At 42.5% G+C, this 21,428-nt stretch overlaps 2 protein-coding genes across 2 annotated transcripts in view; one reads left to right on the top strand and one right to left on the bottom strand.

The window, feature by feature from the left end:
- The window catches only part of SEPTIN7 (septin 7), a 358,518-nt gene that overhangs the window by 33,691 nt on the left and 303,399 nt on the right, over positions 1–21,428 (top strand). The window lies entirely within an intron of this gene.
- On the bottom strand, positions 6,715–21,204 carry LOC146079638 (putative tyrosine carboxypeptidase MATCAP2). Its single transcript, XM_083186328.1, has 6 exons — positions 20,469–21,204; positions 19,765–19,908; positions 17,524–17,656; positions 15,663–15,968; positions 12,475–12,572; positions 6,715–8,415 (listed from the first exon to the last, which is right to left on the bottom strand). Exons 1-6 carry the CDS (start codon positions 20,931–20,933, stop codon positions 8,254–8,256), a joined length of 1,308 nt encoding a protein of 435 aa, XP_083042454.1. The 5' UTR covers positions 20,934–21,204; the 3' UTR covers positions 6,715–8,253.

Raw genomic sequence — 21,428 nt, 5'->3', positions numbered from 1 at the left:
GCCACCAGAAGCAGAACCAGTGGTGCCACTGCATGAATCCAAGGCCAAGGTAGAAGCACCAGAGAGAGAAGACAAGGCCAAGATCTGTTTCATCGGTGGGAAGCCGGTAACAAGTGGTGAATATACGACCATCTCAGGAGAGGAATTCGCCCTCAGAATCCAGCAGGCGATACAGAGGTCGAAGAGGCAAGATCGAGAGGCGAGACGTGCCTAAAGCTGAGTGCAAGTCGTGAGAGTGGGAGCCATCCGTTGACAGCAGTGGAGAAGCTGGACCGCAGAGGGATGGAGTCCTGTGGCGGAGGGATGGTTGACCCAGGGAGCCCACATTGGATAGTCAGGTTATAGGAAGGTATGTAATACTTGTGGTTATGTAATGTATAACTGTTTGCATTGTTTTGTTGCTGTAGAATGTTTATTGACAGGACTTTGTCAAGTACTTATTGGTCCGGGTAAGTTGCCTGCGGACAGGCAAATTCCAGCAGGGAGGTGTGTGGCAGTCCACCCCAAAGGTGTCCCTGTGCCCTCAAAGAAGGTCAATTGCAGCTAATGCTGCTCAGAGAAAGAACTGCATTTTTATAGAAACAGCAGGGCTGTGAGGGGTTAACAGACAGCTAGTGTCACAGCTCCCCTGCATGTGTGACAGGAAGCTGAGAGGTGATCCCAGCAGCAGGGTGAGAGGGAGGAAGTGTGCAGAGAGTGAGAAGACGTGCTGGGAGCAGGGTGAGACTCAGGCAGAGAGAAGAGGAGTGAGACCCAGAGAGGAGTGAGACCCAGAGAGGAGTGAGACCCAGAGCGGAGTGAGACCCAGAGCGGAGTGAGAGACCCAGAGAGGAGTGAGAGACCCTGAAGAGTCATGACCAGCAGGAGCTGGCATCTGCAGCTGAGAGTTAAGGTACAGGAGCACCCCTACCCCCAGGCTGGCCTGCACCCCACATTGGCCCACTTTACCCAGCCATTGAAGTGGCTCTCCACTGCATAGGGGACAACTGTTATTGGGGTGCTGATCACCCTGCGACATTAGCAGCCCAGAGACACCTGCAACGCCCCTCTGGCTGCATGCCAGATTTGCCACCACCGCCAAGCCTATATCTACAGCCTGTGTTGTATGTCTAGCAGGGAGTTGCCCTAGGTAACGGGGACTCGCCTGTACCCCGTTATAGGGGACCATTAATATTTTCTGGCCTTTATATAGTAGTGTGCACACTAAGGTAGGGCCTACCCTTGTACTGGTGAGGATCTTCCTTCGTGGGACCGTTTCTTCATTGACTGTCTTCCTTGCACCAGGGACTACAGTTCAGTATATACAGGGTGCAGTATAGTGTTATATGTGCAGTATAGTATTCTAGTGATGTCATATTATTGTCTTTAATATTGCTCTCTTTGATGTCATTGTCTTTGTGGTTTTTTTATCTTTCTTATTGATGTTTGCATATGTGTACGAGTATATCACAGCGACTAGTCCAGTTGTTTTTCTTCAATAAATATTTGTCGCTGCTAACCGAAGTAGCGTTGTCTTTTGTGGGTCCCTTGGGTTGTGCTGTTCCCTGCCACAGGTTCTCCAGCAGAAGCCGCCGCCGTCACCAGCTCCAGACTTAAGGTACGCCATCTTGCACCACACCGTACAGGGGCACTGTCACATAAGACTGAGATAAAGATTTGCCATGTAAAAGTGTACAAATTACTCGATAAATGGTGAAAAAATATATACGTGTACATAGAAGTACAATTAAAAAATGACAGTAGGATTATAAAATAAGTTCTGATTCAAACTGATAATTGTTTGGATGGGGGTGGGTTTCGAAACAAATCTATAGGTGGGGGGGTATGGATATTGTGGGCATAATTGGTGTTTGGTACACCTACAGGGGGTCCTCAATTGATGGGATTTTCAGTACAGTGTCACGGTCACAGTGTCACCATAGCGGGATTCCCAATTGGACTCCAGGTGGTCTCTTAGGGACCCTTTACAATCCCGTAGGTCTCTCCTCCTTGAGCCTACGGTCTCCCTTAATGATAGTCAATCACTGAGGGAGACCGTAGGCTCCAGGAGAAGAGACCAACGGGATTGTAAAGGGACCCCTAAAAGACCACCTGAACCCCAATTGGAAATACCCCTAGGGTGACACTGAAGTGAAAATTTATCATCAACTGGGGACCCCCTGTGGGTGTATAAAACACTAATTATGCCCACAATATCCATACCCCCTCCACCTATAGATTTGTTTCGCAACCCACCCCATCCAAACAATTATCAGTTTGAATCAGAATTTATTTTTTAATTCTACTTTCATTTCTTGATTGTACTTCTATGTACACATATTTATTTCATGATTTATTGAGTAAATTGTACACTATAACGTGACAAATCTTGTTCTAAGTCTTATTCTTCAACTTCTTACACTCATAACTTCAAACAAATACATGCAGTGCTCATGCCCATCGACCAAACATTATCTATGAACCAAAAGAGTCTGGGAAACCCTTAAGGCAGAGCAGTGCCTAACATCCAACTGACTAACAGGGTGAGTGCAGTGTACCCACTTTGTATTGATCAAGGGGTGCATTGGCCAGGACAAAGATTTCTCAGTGCAACTGGCCGGGGTGTGCAGAGATGGATATGGGGAAAAAAGAAAAGCTGGTACATTAGGTACAGTTTTTATTAGCCGGTACAGACTGTTAAATAAATGGCAAATTATTTTTTTATGTGTTTGTGTGTGTTACTGTTTTTGTGTGTGTGTTGTAGTGTATGTGGTTGTGTGTGTTGTGTTGTATGTATCTGTCCAATGCGTAAGTGTGTGAGGTGTGCTATGTATATACAGTATGTGTATGTGTGTATTGTGCATTTGTGTATCTGTGCAGTGTTTAAGTATGTGTTTTGTGTGTTGTACTGTTTTTTGGGTGTGTGTGTGTGTGTGGTGAATGTGGGTGTGTGTTGTGCTGTTAGAGGTATGTTATGTGTGTGTGTTGTGTGTATCTGCCCAATGTGTAAGTGCGTAAGGTGTGCTATGTATAAATGTGTGTGTGTGTGTGGTGTGCTGTGTGTATCTGTGCAATGTTTGTGTGTGTTCTTTGTATTGTACTGTTTTTGGGTGCGTGTTGTAGTGAATGTGGGTGTGTGTTGTACCAAGAGTGGTGTGTTATGTGTGTGTGTTGTGTTATGTGTATCTGCTGAATGTGAGGTGCGCTACATATATATGTGCATGTAGTGTGCTGTGCGTATCCTGACAATGCTTAAGTGTGTGTGTTCTGTGTGTTTCTGTATCTGCACAATGTTTAAGTGTGTGTGTTCTGTGTGTTTGTTGTACTGTTTTTGGGTGTGTGTTGTAGTGTATAGGGTTTTGTGTTGTACTGCATGTGGTGTGTTATGTGTGTGTTTTGTTGTGTGTATCTGTCCAATGTGTAAGTGTGTGAGGTGCGCTACCTATATATATATATATATATATATATATATATATATATAAATACAGTACTGTATAGGCGCTGAATGTCCAAAGTTTCTCAGAACCAGCAGTCCAAGGAACCACCTATTCAAAGTAACAGGGGTGTATTAGCACTTAGGCTGACATGTAGCCGCTGCTTCCTTCTCTTAAGCAACAAACTCCAGGATCCAAGGAGTTAAAAATCTGGACAAACAACAAGGGAGAGAAGGAGCGCTTGATAGTGCATTAAACGATTTATTCACAGGGTTAAAAAACATCTGTTCCAGGTACAGAAATAGATTGAACCCGTACCTAGACAAAAAACACTGTGGGCTGGTTACCACAAGGCATAAACACAAATACCACGGCAAATCAGCTGGGCACCCGGGGCTCCACGATCTCTCACACGCTACGTCCTTTCCCACACGCTGGCTTGCAGTGCAGCATAGGCGAGGATGTCAGAGAAGCAGGAGGGTTACCGGCATCAGCAGGTGAACAGCGTGAGCGTCAGCAGGCCACGCCCTAACGCGTTTCGTCAGTATGACTTCGTCAGAGGGCGTGGCTACTGCTTGACTCTCACTAGAATTTATACTCATGCCGCTGTCAATCAGCTTACAGAGGCCGGACTGATTCGTCCAATGGAAATAGAGTGGGATGCATCTCGCATACTCATTCACGTATTGCATGTTAAAATACTACGGAGTCCCCGCTGTATTACTCTCAGAGCGCATAAGTTCGTCCCATAGCATATTTATGAAAGTCGCTCATGGGTTTCTTGCACCTGAAAGATACACATATGTGTATAAACAATATAAATATAAATATGTAAATAATAAAACAACATCTAAATAGACAAAAAACATTTTCTTATATAAAAATATTTCTAAAAATATTTCTAAAAATATTTAACTGCGAGATATATATTTGATAAAATCACAGCATATATCGTGAAAATTGCAAGAGTAAATGAAAGATGCATCACACTGTACAATCAATATAAACAAGAGAGCACTAAAAAAAGGACACATTATTAAAAAACATTATGAAATAACAAATTAATACTAAAAGGTCAACTAGTTAATAAAAGGCGTAATTTCGTAGCCTTCATTAAGACCTGCTGGAATGAGGGTACCCAGCTGTAAGATCCAGTGTGTTTCCCTTCTAATAAGGAATTTATCCCAATCACCCCCTCTTTTATTTTTCTTAACTAATTCTATACCTTTAAAAGTCAGGCTAGATGGATCACAATTATGATGTTCTTTGAAGTGGCGTGGTACGCTATGATTGGTGACTCCATGCTTTATATTTCTTAGGTGTTCAAAAATCCTGATTTTAAGTGATCTCTTCGTCTTCCCAATATAGCGTAATCCACACGCACACTTCAACATGTAAACTACATGTGTCGAATTGCAGTTGATGAAGTCCCTCACTTTCAACTTGGAACCATCAATATCTGCACCTCTGCTGACATGTTGGCAGGCTTTGCAGCTATTACAAGGGAAACAACCCTTAATATCCAGAAAAGTGTTGGACATGGGTCTAACATCAAGATTTTGTAGCTGGCTTTTAGACACTAGAGATTTAACTGTATTGGCTCTTCTGTACACCATCCTAGGGGCATCAGAAAGATGTGTGCCCAGGATGGGGTCCAATTTCAGTAAATTCCAGTGTTTACGGAGGATTTTGTTCAACTCTTTCTCTCTGTTGTTGAATTGAGTTACGAACATTACCTCTCTCTGTCTATCAACGGTGTCAACTTGACTATTTGGATTTAGTTCTGCTCTCCTTTCTTCTTTAGTTTTAAGGAGGTCCTCACGAACCAGTTTACTGGCTCTGTCTAGTGAACCATTGATAAGACCAGTGGGATACCCCCTATCCTTGAACCTCTGAATATAGATCTTAGATTGTTCTTCAAACATCAATGGGTCAGAGCAGTTTCTTTTTAACCTAAGAAACTGGGAAAAGGGGATATTATTTTTCCAAGGGCCATAATGACAGCTGTCAAAATCCAAATAACTGTTTGAGTCCACACTTTTAAAGAATGTCGATGTTTCTATAAATGGTACAATAGGGAATCTTTCAACACTTAAAACGATATCCAAGAATTCGATCTTTTTTTCTTGGAAATTTGATGTAAATTTCAAATTATAGGTGTTAGTACCTAACAGGCTCATGAACTCGTCAAAAGAGGCACGATCACCACTCCAGACGATTATCACGTCATCGATATATCTTTTTATCATCACTATATTTTTACAGATGTTACCAATTAATGTGTTGGACTCCCAGTCACCCATATATATATTCGCGAGACTGGGGGCACAAATTGTCCCCATCGCAGTCCCACACACGTGATAATCGTCTGGAGTGGTGATCGTGCCTCTTTTGACGAATTTCCAAGAAAAAAAGATCGAATTCTTGGATATCGTTTTAAGTGTTGAAAGATTCCCTATTGTACCATTTATAGAAACATCGACATTCTTTAAATGTGGAGGTGTGGAGTTGTTCCTTCGACAACGGCTTCGAGGTGCACACCACCAGGTCCAGAGGTACCTTGTTGCCAAATTTGGCAGCTCTGAGTGCCACGGTGTGCCCGCAATGCAACGGACACGCACACACACACACACACGCACACAGACTCTTCAACTTATTATATAAGAAGATATATATATATAGGGGCTATCTTTTTTGATCAAGATTCTGAGCAGCATTTATTTATACTTGTTAACCAATTGTATATTTGTCATACCATGATATGGTTTTTTATTGCTGAATATTTTATATTAAACTGATAATTCCTATCTGAATTTGTTGTTTGAAAATAAGCACCCTCTGAAACCCCCCTCTTTTTCCATATATATATATATATATATATATATATATATATATATATATGTAAGGGGGAGGATCGGCACTCAATGAGGAGAAAGCCAGAAGTCTAGTAGAGTGCCCGGGTGCCTACCAAGGGCACAAAGATGCCGTATATAGGAGAGTGGGAACGGAGGCACTCCTGGGACCTTTTTCAAGCTTGAAAAAGGTCATTAAAGACCGAAACGTCGCACGGACCGTTGTGTCTGTCTCTTCTTTGCAAGTCCCAGGAGTGCCTCCATTCCCACTCTCCTATATATATATCTATATATATATAGATATAGATATATATATATATGTGTGTGTATATAAAAAACATGGGTTTATATATTGAGGCAACAAGAATATATGTGTTCTTTTATTATTGATTTTTATTAAAGAAATTAAAATTTGTCTGCAGGGTGTATGTTAGATTGAGGTAGTGAGGATGGAGGGTTAGGCACTTAGAGGGGGGGTAGGGTTATGCTGTGGGTGGGGCGGGTAGGTTTAGGCAGCAGTGTGCAGGAATTAGGCACTGGCGGGAAGGGATAGTGTCGGGTTTTGTGGAGGGAGAGTTAGGGTTAGGCTGTGGGAGGGTTAGGGTTTAGAGGGGGGCAGGGGAAGGAAAGTATATGAACCCAACATTTGTTGGGATTCTCTCCTTCGGGATGCTGGCATCGGTATTCTGAATACTGGCATCCCAAATGCCAGTCATCAGCATGTATCCTGAATATTCTAAGATACTATTGAACCTCAATATATATTCCCTGACTGTGGGAATGAAAACAACACTTTTACTACAATTTATTAACCATCAGGTGATCATAGTGGGAGTGGGTTGGGACCAGTGGGACTCATTCATGTTTCTAAGTAGAGTAAAAGGCAAACAACTGGGCAATACCATAATACCATGTTGCACTACAGATGTAACATACTGTATGTACAGATTTAGATTTGCTGGAGTTATTTTTGTTCAGCCATTGTTGAAAGTGTACCTTCTGTTTTTGCTATAACACAATATTACCAATTGTAAGAGTCAGATTTTGATCAAATCACTAGAAAAACTGTTAAAAACCATAAGAAGTATGTCACACTAAGCTTTTCTGTTGTGTATATTAATAATTTAATAATATATTGGCAAGATGTTGATTGCAATTGTAAAAAAGTAACACTGTGTCTGTTTTAATTACACATGTGTTTCTGATTCCATAGAGTTCACTTTTGGGACTTGGCTAGACATTGCCCTCCTGGGCCTGAGAGTCCCCTCCTGGGGCTGCAGCCCAATAGCCACCTCCTAGGACTGTGTCCTATGAACCTCTTACTGAAAAACCCTTTCTGTGGCTGTAGCTCAAGGATCCTCACCTGGGGATGTAGCCAAAAAGTCCTTTCCTGGGGCTGTTGCATAAATGTCTCCTCCAGGGGCTGTGGCCTTAAAGTCCCCTCTCTTGGCTGTGGCCCAAAAGTCACCTCCTGGGACTGTGGCCCAAAAGACCCCTATTGGGGTTGTAGTCATAAAGCCCTAACCTGGGGCTGTGGTGCAAGGATCCTCTCCAGGGGCTTTAGCCAAAAAGTCCTCTCCAGGGACTGTGGCAAAAAGTCCATTCCTGGGGCTGTGACCTAAATGTCTCCTTCAGGGGCTGTGGCTAAAAAGTCCCCTTTTGGGGCTGTAGCCAGAAAGTCCTTACCTGAAGACTGTGACCTAAATTTATCCTCCAGGGGCTGTGGCTAAAAAGTCCCCTTTTGGGGCTGTAGCCATAAAGTCCTATCCTGAAGGCTGTGGCTTCTGAACCCACTTATGGGACTGGGGCCCGAAAGATCCAGATGCAAGGCTCCTGAGTCTGGGGCCAAAAAGTCCCTTCCTGGGGCTGTGACCCAACTGTGCCATGCAAAGGCTGTGACCATAAAGTCCCCTTCTGTGCTTCTGGTCCAAATGTGCCTTCCACATTTTCCTGGTCTGCAATGTAGACCAACTGTAATCAGTATGTGGTTACTTTATAAGCTTCTTCAGCTTCTTATCTGTTAGGCCATTCACTTCCATGATGTTCTCCAGACGTTTTTTGTACGGTCCTTGATATTTGAGGAACTGCGGTACTCTAGCATCGGTAAAAACCGCAAGGTGTTTCAGACGATATATGTCTTCATATGACACCTTGAAAAAGAGTCAAAGTACTTGCATTAAATAAACATAAGACTACAAAGTATTCGCCTACTATATTTCATATATTGTTTTCTTACATAATGGAATTGATACCTCTTGGATTTTTCTAAGTAACATATTAATCTGTAATGTAAAGAAAAAACCTACCTCTAAAATAATTCAGTTACAGGTTAAACAGAAAATACATAAATGTTCACCTTCTACTTGATGCTGTTACCCATGGGTAAGCTTGGAGAGATTTAGGGAGTGAATTATAAACAATACTTGGTGCTTGTTTAGTTTCACAGCGGCAGCATGGCCGCCGTGAATTTCCGGGTACAGCGCTCACCAAACTATTTAAAATAAACTAAATTAACTCTATGCCAACGTAGATAGTTCATACCCCTACTATCCACGTTGGCATAGAGTTGATTTTAGATAGCGTGGCAAGCGCAGCGTGGGCGAGTGAAGCGTGCCCCGCAAGGGGACTCAGACGCACGGCCGCTGCCGCCGTGAAACTAAACAAGTACCCATTACTTTTAATTAAATAATATGAAAAGGGCGTTCTCACACATCTTCACATTATTTTCATTTCGCTTAAATGTATTAGATTTATATGTATTAAGGGGATTTTGGAGCAGTTGCTATGTGTTAATACAGATAGATAGATCTATCTATCTACCGTATCTATCTACTGTATCTATCTATCTATCTACCTACCATATCTATCTATCTACTGTATCTATCTACCGTATCTATCTATCTACTGTATGTATCTATCTACTGTATCTATCTATCTACCGTATCTACCTATCTACTGTATCTATCTATCTACCTACCGTATCTATCTACTGTATCTATCTACCGTATCTATCTATCTACTGTATGTATCTACCTACTGTATCTATCTATCTACCGTATCTACCTAGCAAAGAAAAATGTTTTTCACCTTAGGCGCTGCAAAATGGCTCAAGCAGCAAAGAGACTATATATGTGGTCACCGAACCACCCAATGGACAAATAGAAAAAGACAAGAATAGTCTCACTTGCGCTACGAGTAAAGTTCCAAATGAATTTTCATCCACGTAATAGAACACCTTCCTCTCCAATCCAGATGAAATGACATGTGGAGAAAATCAAAAAACCAACAAATGAAATGATGCACGAATTACGGAGAAAAGTCTATAATTTTCTTCTCAGTGTTGGGATGATATGGAAATAGTGCTCCCAAGATGTATCAGACGTCCAGGGTATATTAGGGGTCACCCAAACCGTGCACACGTGACAATCAGGCTTACATGTATGCTTACATGCCAATGCTGCGGAACCTCATATAAAGGTATCTTTTTTGGAAGGAGAGTCTCACCATCCGATCCAAAGGTTTATGAATTTTATTATAATATAATAAAATGACAGAATATATACCAGATACAACCAACAGTGTATGTACCACTCTAGATGTAACCCGGGTGTGAGTATGGCTACAAACTACTGTCAGATATCTGGACACTTTTCTGCCAATTAAAATATGCTTGATAATGATTCGACGCGTTTCGGCATACTGCGATGCCTTTTTCAAGAAATATCTATAATAAAAGTGGACATACTACTATGTAGTCACACATATTTTTTAAAATAAAAAATAAAAATTTTTTTTGCAAATATATATATATACAGTGAATAAATGGCAGCCATCTTTGTTCCTAGGGCTAATCAAATTAAAAACCCATATTCACCCAAAATCCACCCATATGGCAATACATGCCAATAGGTGACAACACCACAAAATGAATGAAAATGAATCCATATAAATGAATAAATAAAACATGGCTCACCAGAGTGAAGTCCTGAATATCACAGCATGGGGGACTGACACATACAGCTCCCTCCACGTGTATCCAGAGAGTCCAGCAGTCTGCCAGCGTCTGGAGACCGGAATTTAAACCCCCAGCGTTGCTGGGGACGCTGATGACGTCACATCCATCCAGACATCGCTGTGTGCAGCTCCCTGCAAACCCAGCTATACTTAGATGGTCGGCGGCCATCTTGATTGTGGGCAAATACGCCCTTACTATACCTATGACTCATTTCAATGTAACCAACGGTCATAGGGATTCGGGGACTACACATAGAGCTAGTGATACTGGGAGGTATTAAAAAATATGAGGTGAAACTTATTTAGACGTCCTAAAGTAAAGTGGAAAAAGTCCTATTTAATATACTACATGCGGCGGCCATCTTAGATTCTGTATATATATATTTTTGCAAAAAAAAAATTTATTTTTTTATTTTAAAAAATATGTGTGACTACATAGTAGTATGTCCACTTTTATTATAGATATTTCTTGAAAAAGGCATCGCAGTATGCCGAAACGCGTCGAATCATTATCAAGCATATTTTAATTGGCAGATAAGTGTCCAGATATCTGACAGTAGTTTGTAGCCATACTCACACCCGGGTTACATCTAGAGTGGTACATACACTGTTGGTTGTATCTGGTATATATTCTGTCATTTTATTATATTATAATAAAATTCATAAACCTTTGGATCGGATGGTGAGACTCTCCTTCCAAAAAAGATACCTTTATATGAGGTTCCGCAGCATTGGCATGTAAGCATACATGTAAGCCTGATTGTCACGTGTGCACGGTTTGGGTGACCCCTAATATACCCTGGACGTCTGATACATCTTGGGAGCACTATTTCCATATCATCCCAACACTGAGAAGAAAATTATAGACTTTTCTCCGTAATTCGTGCATCATTTCATTTGTTGGTTTTTTGATTTTCTCCACATGTCATTTCATCTGGATTGGAGAGGAAGGTGTTCTATTACGTGGATGAAAATTCATTTGGAACTTTACTCGTAGCGCAAGTGAGACTATTCTTGTCTTTTTCTACCGTATCTACCTATCTACCGTATCTATCTACCTATCTACTGTATCTATCTACTGTATCTATCTACAGATGGAGCGATACTGGCCTTTACGCAGCTTGCCATATCGCAAGAGCTGCTGAGCATGGGACACACAAGCGTCTTGTGCGTGTGCATCCCATTCTAGCGTCTGCCGCGATGGGAGCAGCTCTGATGAGAGTGTACATCTGTATCTATCAATTAATATATCTATATATAGCCTCTAATACAGGGTTTCGTATTTAAGGGATTTCAATGCATGAGTCCATATGGTTTAATATTTTGGGGTACTAAGTAATTCACCTGTGGTAAAGCATGGATACCCTTAAAATCTAGATTGTGCTCCAAATAATCTGTCCAGCCACAGGTAGGACTGCAGTGACACTGGAGTGTCAATGAGTGGAAGCAGAAGCAAGGAAGAGAGATAGTTGTGGTGTCCGGTAAGGAGTAATGTATATCATACTTTGGAATCGAGTATCCGCAGTGAAGGTAAGTAAGCCAAGGAGAGGCTCATGATCATGCGCTGGGATAGCATATGAGGGGGCTGCAAAACATTTTCAGCCATGCACACGGGGGGGAAATCGCTTATCATCGAATGGTTTCCCCCATGTGCAGCCACTGGGTAAGTCTAGACTTAGGGGCGAATCTAATCTCCTCAGAGTGGGGTGAATTTGTCCCAATTCTGATAGTTGGGGGACTGTGCATGCACATGATCCCTTAAGCCCCTTAATGGGCACTGCGATAGCCATGCGGAGAAGGAGACTGCCACTGACATCAGTGGCTCTCCCTTCCAACGGCCGGGCAACGCCTGAGTTTTTAGGCCACTCCCTGAAAACGCCCCCAAATGCTAAGCACCTGTAACACAACTTGTGAACAGTCAGCGATGGCTAGCCATGGCCGGCTTTGATCGCACAGTTGGCTTGTGCATGTGTACTGCAGACCGTGCACATGCGCAGTCATCCGATAATTACCATTGCTGTGAATTAGCAGCTCTGCGATCAGGGCTGAATCGGCATTATTTGGACACTCCTTCCTGATAACAGTGATTGTGCATTGTGTTATTATGTGAGGAGTGTTTGACAAAAGTTAAATACAATGATTATGATGGTATCCCTTTCCTATTATTGTATTACTGAAAGACATATTGATAATACCTTGCCCATGCACGTCAGAAGGCGGAAATCAATGGTGTCTCTGTGTCTGAGAAGATGCAAAATCCCATCAAGGTACACCTGGTCTTTGCTGCAACATCCTGTGAGGATGAAAAAAAACATTACTATAAAAAGAACCTCGGCACTAATACTATATACCTATAGACTAAAATCGCATTATAAAACACGTTGCTGACATTTATATGTTGCTTTCCCAACATTTATTATCTTTTTTTCCCTGTTCATTCCAAGACATACTCTTGTGATGGGGAGAAGCCATAGAGTCTCATGTGCTGGGAGAACCTTCAGCAGATCCCATAGTACAGGAAACCCCTAGTGTTGGGCAATTTGTATATTTTACAATGCAAATAAAGGGTCATATACACATAGCTATTTTGGCCACTTTAGTAAGTGATCCATCTAGATCGCTTAGAAAGTAAGCACAGATTGCTCCGCATGCACACCCTATAGCAATGGTCCTGTACATCATCGCCCACTCATATAGTCCGTGCATGCAGTCAAAATCTAGTCATATCGCTTAGCAAGTATCTGCAAATCGCTGTGTGTACAGAATGAGTGACAGCGATCGTGATCTACATCATCCTGAACCACTACCCGGCCTTCTTTTTTTTGCTTAACTAAAATCGTTCAGTAAAATTGCTTAGCACACATCGCTGCATGTGTATGGGGTCTTTATGGGCGATCTAGACTGGAAATCATATGATTTCCATTCCTCCGTTCACATTCACTAGATACCATTTTTCGTAAACCATGTGAAAAAACATAAATGTATATATTTAGACACTTATTAAAAAACTACATTATAATAAAAAAGTGGTTACCATATAAAAAATAGTACCATATGAAAAAATTATTTCAGGTGAACAGTGCCATCTTGTGACCAAAAATGATAATTGCACTCCTCATTATAAATATAGCATTAACAGTATTTAATGCTACCATTTCAGTGCTAAATTAGGTTGGTACTTGGTGTATCTAATTGTATGCAAATTGTATGCAAATCGATATGGCATGCGATCCACGGGTATGGGCGCCATGATAATACACAAGTACCCTAAATTATTTAAAACTATTAAGAATTTAGTGATATGTTCTTAACTATTTAAAATAATTTAGCACTGAAATGGTAGCAGTTTTTTAATAATGTGTCTAAATATATACATTTATGTTTTTTCACATGGTTCATGAAAAAATGGTATCTGAAAGTGAAAGGAGGAATGGAAATAATATGATGGATATCCCCGGTTACCCGCCCATCTATTAATAAGAGCATCTGAATAGGAGGCCGGTGTATAAAGAAAGGACATACTTCCGGCAGCTAAAGGATCCGTTTACCAACAAGGAGGACAGAAGAAATAAAGGGATGCTCCATCTGATCCGACATGCCTTCCAGCATGCGGGTCACAGTCCCGGAACATGATGTCAACATGCCGCTAGCACCCTTCCAGCACACAGAACGGACAGCGGGGATCGCGCTACACTGAAGCCTCATAGTGGGGCGGAAGTGAGCGCATTAACTTCCAACTAAAATACCTGAGCACGCTGTCATCAATAACAGCTGTGCAAGATTGATGTAAAACAGGAAATGGAGTTACCGGGGAATTATTATTATTATTATTTACAGTTTCTTATATAGCGCAGCAGATTCCGTTGCGCTTTACAATAGTAGACAGTGATAAAACAAACTGGGTAACAACAGACAGACTTGGGGGTTAGAGGGCCCTGCTTAAAATCTTAGTGCAATATGTTATGTTTGGCGAATTGTATTCCATAAAAGGTTGTACACACATATATATATTACAAGACGCTGTACAAGGACCAGTGTGGGTCAACGCTGCTTGTGTTTCAAATATCACAGCACACTTGCAAATATAAAGGTAATCATGCCTAATACATTTTAACTTTGCTAGTGGAGAGCACGATGATTTGGAGAGTTTCCTGCCTCAGTAAAAACATTAAAGGGATACAATCAGCAACTCAATATAAGGATATCCACATTCCTACTATCCTGAACTGCACTTTAAAGTGGATGAGAATTAGAGCGCATATGTGAAATTCTGCAGGCTCTGTTATTTTAGTAATTAATTGCAGACTCCATTCATTTCCTGAGAGAGTGCCTGCTATTCGGATGTGTGTATATATATATATATATATATATATATATATATATATATATATATATAGTAGACCTTGAGGACAGCACTCCGTTAAGTGCAATAAAAGGGTGCCTTCCGACCTAGAGATCCTGTGGGGACATCCAGCATACAAATGTTCCACCGGCGGCACTCCCAAATAATGGACACACGATTAAAAGCATAGCTTTGCTAACGTTTCGATGTCTCTTTATTCACATCGTCATCTGCCTGATGACGATGTGAATAAAGAGACATCGAAATGTTAGCAAAGCTATGCTTTTGATCGTGTGTCCATTATTTGGGAGTGCCGCCGGTGTAACATATATATATATATATATATATATATATATATATATATATAGATGTAATTTAAGTGCTTGCTGCAGCTTAGGCTGAGCAGTAGCAGGCAGGAGCTGACATGTCTCTTATTGCAGGTGTTAGCAGTACTTCTGAGACAGCTGATTAACCCCGCAACAGTAGCAGCGTGACCCAGATCCCGTTCTTTGCCGTGAAAATGCACCGCTGGGAGGTGCTGACACCTCCAAGCGCCGCCCCGGCCAAGCCTCCAGATGACGCCACCTGCCCGACTTCATTCCGGATCAGGTGGCCAGTGTGAAAGGGTACATTCCCGGATAGTGTCCCGGGAAGCATCCGGGAACACATTCCCGGTTATGACCCGGCTCTGTGAGTGTGAAAGGGGTATTACTCCCACAGCTATCAATGACACTGTGAATGCATCCTTCCTTCTGAGGTTTCACGGACACTATGCATGCACACAAGTGCGAAAATCATCTGATTGTGATTTTCAAACTTCTGCACCTAGTACTGAATCGGGCCCATAGTGTGCAAAATGGTGGAAAATACAGTATATTCTTCCTTTGCTCATATTTACTAAGTGGCGAGTTTTTAAAACTACTAAAAGGTTTTAGTCCACAAGATCAATAATATTAAATACTAAATATTATTTCTATTTTAAATCCTGCAACCAAACCACAGACATTCATCAGAATGATGAAATAGAAAGCTGTCACGTACCTGGCTTGGATGTGTCCGTGCAGCCTCGCTTTGCACGCATGCAGTAATGCCATCTCAAGTTAGGGTCTACCACAAATTGTGCCAGATCCCAGAAGAGGTCACAGAAGGACATACGGCTGGCCTGGTACACCGTGTAGTAAAGCAGTGCAGCTCTCCAAAGGAAGGGGTGTTTGTCAGTCAGTACACTGTTGATGCTTGCCAGGCCTTCTTCTGTGACATTGCTGGGTTTGAGGCCATATTTTTCACGTCCCTTGTTGTTACACCATGGCTGCTGCTTGTTGTTCATGAAACGGTAGTAATGGGTTCCTGCATTTTAACAACAAATACAGAAATAATCTGTAAAATCTCTAAAACACTAATATAGTAAAAATGGGACACCATGGAAAGTCAGGTAATGATTCTGTTCAAGATAAAGATATGTAACTGAGGACGTTTGTGCGTACGCTCTGTGTAACACCTGCGATGTAGGGGGTTTGGCCAAGGGCAGTTGCAAATCACTTTACTACTGAAACATCAGCATTTCTTGTGAATTGCAAGCGACGTGGCATCATGCCCTAAATGAGACTCAATGGGAGAAAAAAAGCCTTGGAAAGAAATTAAGTGGAGACAGTTCGCCCCTCACCCCCAGCACTGTGGTACCTGTGTAAAAAAACGTTCTATGCGCGCGGCGGCGGGAGAAGCGCTAGTTATTTCCTATTCACTGTAGTGACCCCGCCGGGCGCGACAAGCTTATACACAATAACAGCGCCGCAGGCTCCCCCGGCGGCACGGACACCCCTGCACGCACCAGCACTCAGCAGGGACGCCGGGGACGGAAGTTTTTTTACACAGGTACCAACCTCCCCCCCCCCCCGGCACCGGGGCGCCCCCACCCCGACTCGCCTGGGGCGCTCCGGTGCCTTGCACCGGCCCTGAGTGGAGACATTTTCCAAGGCAACCAGTCAGCTTCTAGCTGTCATTTCTGTGCTAGATAACTGATAGTTAGAAGCTGATTAGCTTGGAGAGAGATAAAGTGGACATTGGTAAAATACCAAGTAACCAGCCCCTAACTACCATTTTGTATTTTAAAATTGACAGGAGCTGGTTAGTTCAATCCAACAACAGAGCCCCCCCCCCCCTTCACCTCCAGTGAGCACAGTAAACGGCCCTCATGGAGGAATAGTAGGTGGAAACAGGTAACTAAGGGCCAGATATATTAAGTTTCAAGAAGTGATAAAGTGGAGGGCCCACTTTTCTTCTCACAGCATCCTGATTGTTGCTCAGACAGATGTTTGAGTTTCATAACTAGGAGTTTAGGTGGGTTTGACAGCTACTAAGCCCGGGTTATTTGGGTGTGATATGTATGATAATTCATAGGCACCCAGAACAATTGAATGGCACCACCCACTAACTATAGCAGCATTTAAAACTGTTGAACTGCCCCCAATGTGTCCAAATCTACATCTAGCAGGATCAGGGCCCGATTGGGATGGAAAACCAGCCTGTGAAATTTCTGCAAGCATCCCTAATGAGGTGGGCTCTGTTGTAAGGCTAACATCCCTCCTCATAGGGCCTTATTCTGAGTTGGAAACAGTTTCATCCTTTGTTAAGTCTTTTCCTGCAGGTGTGTCTGTGACTTTATGCTAATTCCACTACAATGCCCCTCCCTGGTGTCATGGGCATATTGGGATTTCAAAGTGGCCCTGGAAACATTTCCAAAAAGGGGCCCCTTACATTGCCAGCCTGCCACCTTCTATGCCCTAACACACCCACACCACCCTGTATCCTCTCCCAGCCAAAGGTACCGCCACGGTATCATAGTACAACAGGGAAAGTATAATAAAATATGTATTATATATGTATAAAGCAGCAGAGTACATACCTATTTCATGTCTAAGCGTCCCTTCCAGCCTCTTTTCTCGGGCAACCGAGACATTAATGGCCATTGTTGGCTGACCCTTTACCACAGACATACTGGCTTGGGAAATGAGGTCCTCTGAAAGGTGGACAGCAATCTGTAACATGGAGAAGAACACGGCCATGTTATATGGCAGAACATAATATGCTGGGAGCAGAACAAACATTTGAAAGCATAAAACAAGTTATAAGTTGAAACCTTTTAGTTACTGATTTTTACCATTTTGGGCAGACAATGGATAATTGAAATAAAAAAAATAAAACATGAACTTGTTCAATACACTGAAAGGCATCTATTTAGTTTCACAGTATAATAACACACACAAAAATATATAGATTGTGTTAGCTCGCACACCCAGATTTCATATATTGTATATAAAAAGCTTAAAATATCTCCCATAATTATTTAATTAGGTTTGGATGGCCAGCCATATTGGAAGCAAGAAGGCGTAGCTCATACATTCATTAGGCAAATCATTTATTAGTGTCATCAGGGTCACGTATGAAGTACTGGACTGTTCCGATTGCCTGCCCTTATGGCTGGCCCGGCTGCAAGAGGTGACCTCAGGGACTTTGGCTAAGAGATGATATTTTTTGGCATGTTTACTAAGACTTTCAGTGATCAGAACAGTTTACCTTGCCACCTTACACTAATGCCCCTTTCAGACCGCACAAATTAAACGGTATATTGCCGTTTCTTTTCCGTTTCATAATGGTAATATGTGCGGTCTGAAAGGTGCAGAGTGAATTTACCGTTTTAAAATAACCGGTATTTTAAAACGGTAAAAAAGCAGGGTCCTACACGTTTCAGACCCTTTTTTTTGCGGTCTGAAACGGTACCCAGGCAGCAGGGAGCAGTATTGGTGCCCAGTGCTTGCATATTTAATGAGTCGGCTGCTAATTACATATGCGCATATGTTACTAGCCGATAATGACATATGCACATATGTAATTGGCCGCTCATTACATATGCGCATATGTAATGCTCGGCCGGCTCGTTAAATATGCACTGCGCTGGCTCAGGGGGACCAGCGCAGAGGGGACCTGGCTCAGAGAGGACCCCCCCAATGTGTTTAAGAAAACCCCCATGCGCCGGAACATCATGCCTTTTGGAACATGGCTGCCCCATAGGAAAGACTGTTTGAAAAAAGTGTCTTTGGTATGGGGGTAGCCATTTTCCGAAAGTCACTTTTTTTATCAGCAGCAGGAGTCTGCACAGCCGGGATCCGCAAGGCATGAGGTACCAGCTGCACGGGGGGCTTTCTTAAACACATTGGGGGGTGGGGTTAGCCCTATTGGTTGGGGGGGGGGGTGTTAACTGTAATACGCTGCCACACAGCGTGTTAAAGGGGGGGGGTTGCTGAAGACCGCACTGGCTTTGATCCTGTCTTTGGGAAGTTTCCAAAAATGGGTCTGCCAGTGTAAAAAAACGGCACTTAAATGGTAATATCCCGTTTAAGAGATGCGGTGTGAACGGGGTTTTACCTGGCAGACCCGTTTTTAGAAACGTTTCAAAATACCTGGTCAAAGCCAGTTTTGTGGTCTGAAAGCAGCATAACTAGTGTTAAGCAGATCCACAAATGGGTAAGGGTAATTGGATCGACCAACCCAAGGTCAACCTGCATTGGGTCAAAAACTAAAGGGCGACATGCATTGGGTCGAAAACTGAAGGTCGACATGCATTGGGTCAAAAACTGAAGGTCAACATGGATAAAAGGTCGACAATGGCTTGGTTGACAGGTAAAAGGTTGACATGGGTTTTTCACTTTTCAATGATTCAAGAAAAATTATGTTGCAAAATGAATGTAACAATAGAGAAATGGTAATGTAACTATAATAAAGAATGAGGTAAGCGATTAACCCTGTTGGTCAGTGCTTCTTTCCATCTGATGGGCATGAGCTCTAGAACAGTGGTTCCTAACCCTGGTCCTCAAGTACCCCCAACAGTGCACGTTTTCCAGGTCACCCAGCAGGTGCACTCATTATTCCGACACATTTTAAAAGATCACAGGTGGAGCTAATTATAGCACTTGTGATTCTGTGTGGAGACCTGGAAAACGTGCACTGTTGGGGTAACTTGAGGACCAGGGTTGGGAACCACTGCTCTAGAACTATTCTCTGCATTTTTGGGATGGCAGCCACATGCTCTGTATCCTTAAACCAGTAGCCAAGTTGTAAATGATCATCTAGAATTCCAGCCACTTACCTCTCCCAGGCAGCCTTCTTTCTCCAGATAGTTTTTAATATGGAGCATAATTTCACCCTTTGACATGCTGTTACCTCCATTTGCTTTTTCAAAGTTTTCATAACTTCCATATTTCCTTATAACTCTCTTCATGATGTTTATGGCCTGTACAAGAAGGCAAAAAACAACATCAGAATATATTCATTATAGAGAGCTGACAAGTGAATGTAAATATGATGGTAGGTTCTTTTATCCTGATGACATCCTAGAGATGCCGGTGCTCGCCAGAATATCCCCGCTGGTGAGCGCTGGCGCAGAGGGACTCCATCAGACTGGGACGCGCGTGTGTGTGAGACCCAGTCTCTCGGCAGCGGGACCCTGCCCGTCTCTGCTTCGGGGAGACAGGCAGGGTTAGGTGTCGGCAACCGGCGGCAAGGACCCGGGGAGAGCTCCGTCAGAACAGAGCATGTGAGCATCTCATGCGCACGCGCCCCCTTCCGATGGCTGGCGGCTGATTGAGCCCCTGCAAAGATAACCCGGGCTCCATCTGATGTCTTACATTCAGGGGATACCAAATATTTGCGTTTACCCCCCTGAAAACAGGTGTTTATGGGGAATAAGCCAAAAATATTAAATGTTAAGTGAATTCCTGTAAGTGCTTTATCTTTATACTATTTTAAAGAGGAAAAAGAATGTATAATAAAAACAAATGCCATAAACTATACCTGTTCCAGGAATCTGTCAGAGGCAATGTTGTGCTTTGTTAGATCCTCAGGCAATGCAGGCTTTCCATAGACAAACTGAGGATTGCATGTTGAAGGGGATCTGAAAAACCGAGCTTTTTCTTGGGCCATGTTTAAGGGCCTCATGGGACTTGAGGGAAGTTTTGCTGCCTCTAAGATGTTTTCTGTCTTTTTTGCAGTTGAATTCTTCTGGTTGAATTCTGGCCCTTTCAGGTTGGCTTTTGGATGATGTGCCAATATTAATCTATTCCCAGTGGCTGAGATGCTCTGTGCTGTAGATGTCCTGATATAGGTAGGCCTGTTCCTGCTTGCACATAGCCCAGTGGTACCTGAGGTAGCTGGTATGGGTGGAAGATAGCTGCGGTGGAGATTTGGCATTTTTCCCAAGTCTTCTCTAAGCTGCTGAATACTTTCTATATCAAATAAAATCAAATTAACAATATTCATGTTTGGGTTAAAAAAAAGAGGCCATTTATCTTTGGATTTTCACTATGTAATTGAACAAATATAAATGTTCTCACCTACCTAGTCCTAGTGGCCAAAATATAAATAAATAGCACCAAATCTGGAGCACTGATTTCTATGTAGGTCATTCACATTAGAGCACTGATTTCTATGTGAGCATGGCGGCCATTTTCCTAGTGATTTGTGTATGCACAGTAGTGAGGTCCCAGGGAAAAGGTATGGGGGAAAATTTACTAAGATGTGAAATACACTTCACAGGTCATGTTGCTAAGGGCAACCAATCACATCCTGATTACTATCTTTTAGAGGGTGGTAAATAAATAAGAAGTAGCTTCTGATTGGTTGCCCATAGCAACATGACCTGTGAAGTGTATTTCCCATCTTAGTAAATTTCAACCATGGTGTCATGTTCCCAGAGGCTTGCATATGGGCAGTAGCACAAGGCCAGAGTCTACTGGCTGTCAAAGAAGAGGGAGC

The sequence above is a fragment of the Crinia signifera genome, chromosome 5, assembly GCF_055691185.1.
Source record: "Crinia signifera chromosome 5, ASM5569118v1, whole genome shotgun sequence".
In the NCBI taxonomy this organism is placed as follows: Eukaryota; Metazoa; Chordata; class Amphibia; order Anura; family Myobatrachidae; genus Crinia; species Crinia signifera.
This window is presented reverse-complemented; position numbering and strand designations above follow the sequence as displayed.

Bases quoted from the DNA above. Each gene is read 5' to 3' on its own strand.
- LOC146079638 (XM_083186328.1), bottom strand. From the start codon at position 20,933: ATGAATATTGTTAATTTGATTTTATTTGATATAGAAAGTATTCAGCAG. The intron at 19,909-20,468 runs GTATAGTTTATG...CTTCTTGTACAG, and splicing joins CTGACAGATTCCTGGAACAG to GCCATAAACATCATGAAGAG. The intron at 15,969-17,523 runs GTATGTACTCTG...GTTAAAATGCAG, and splicing joins GACGCTTAGACATGAAATAG to GAACCCATTACTACCGTTTC.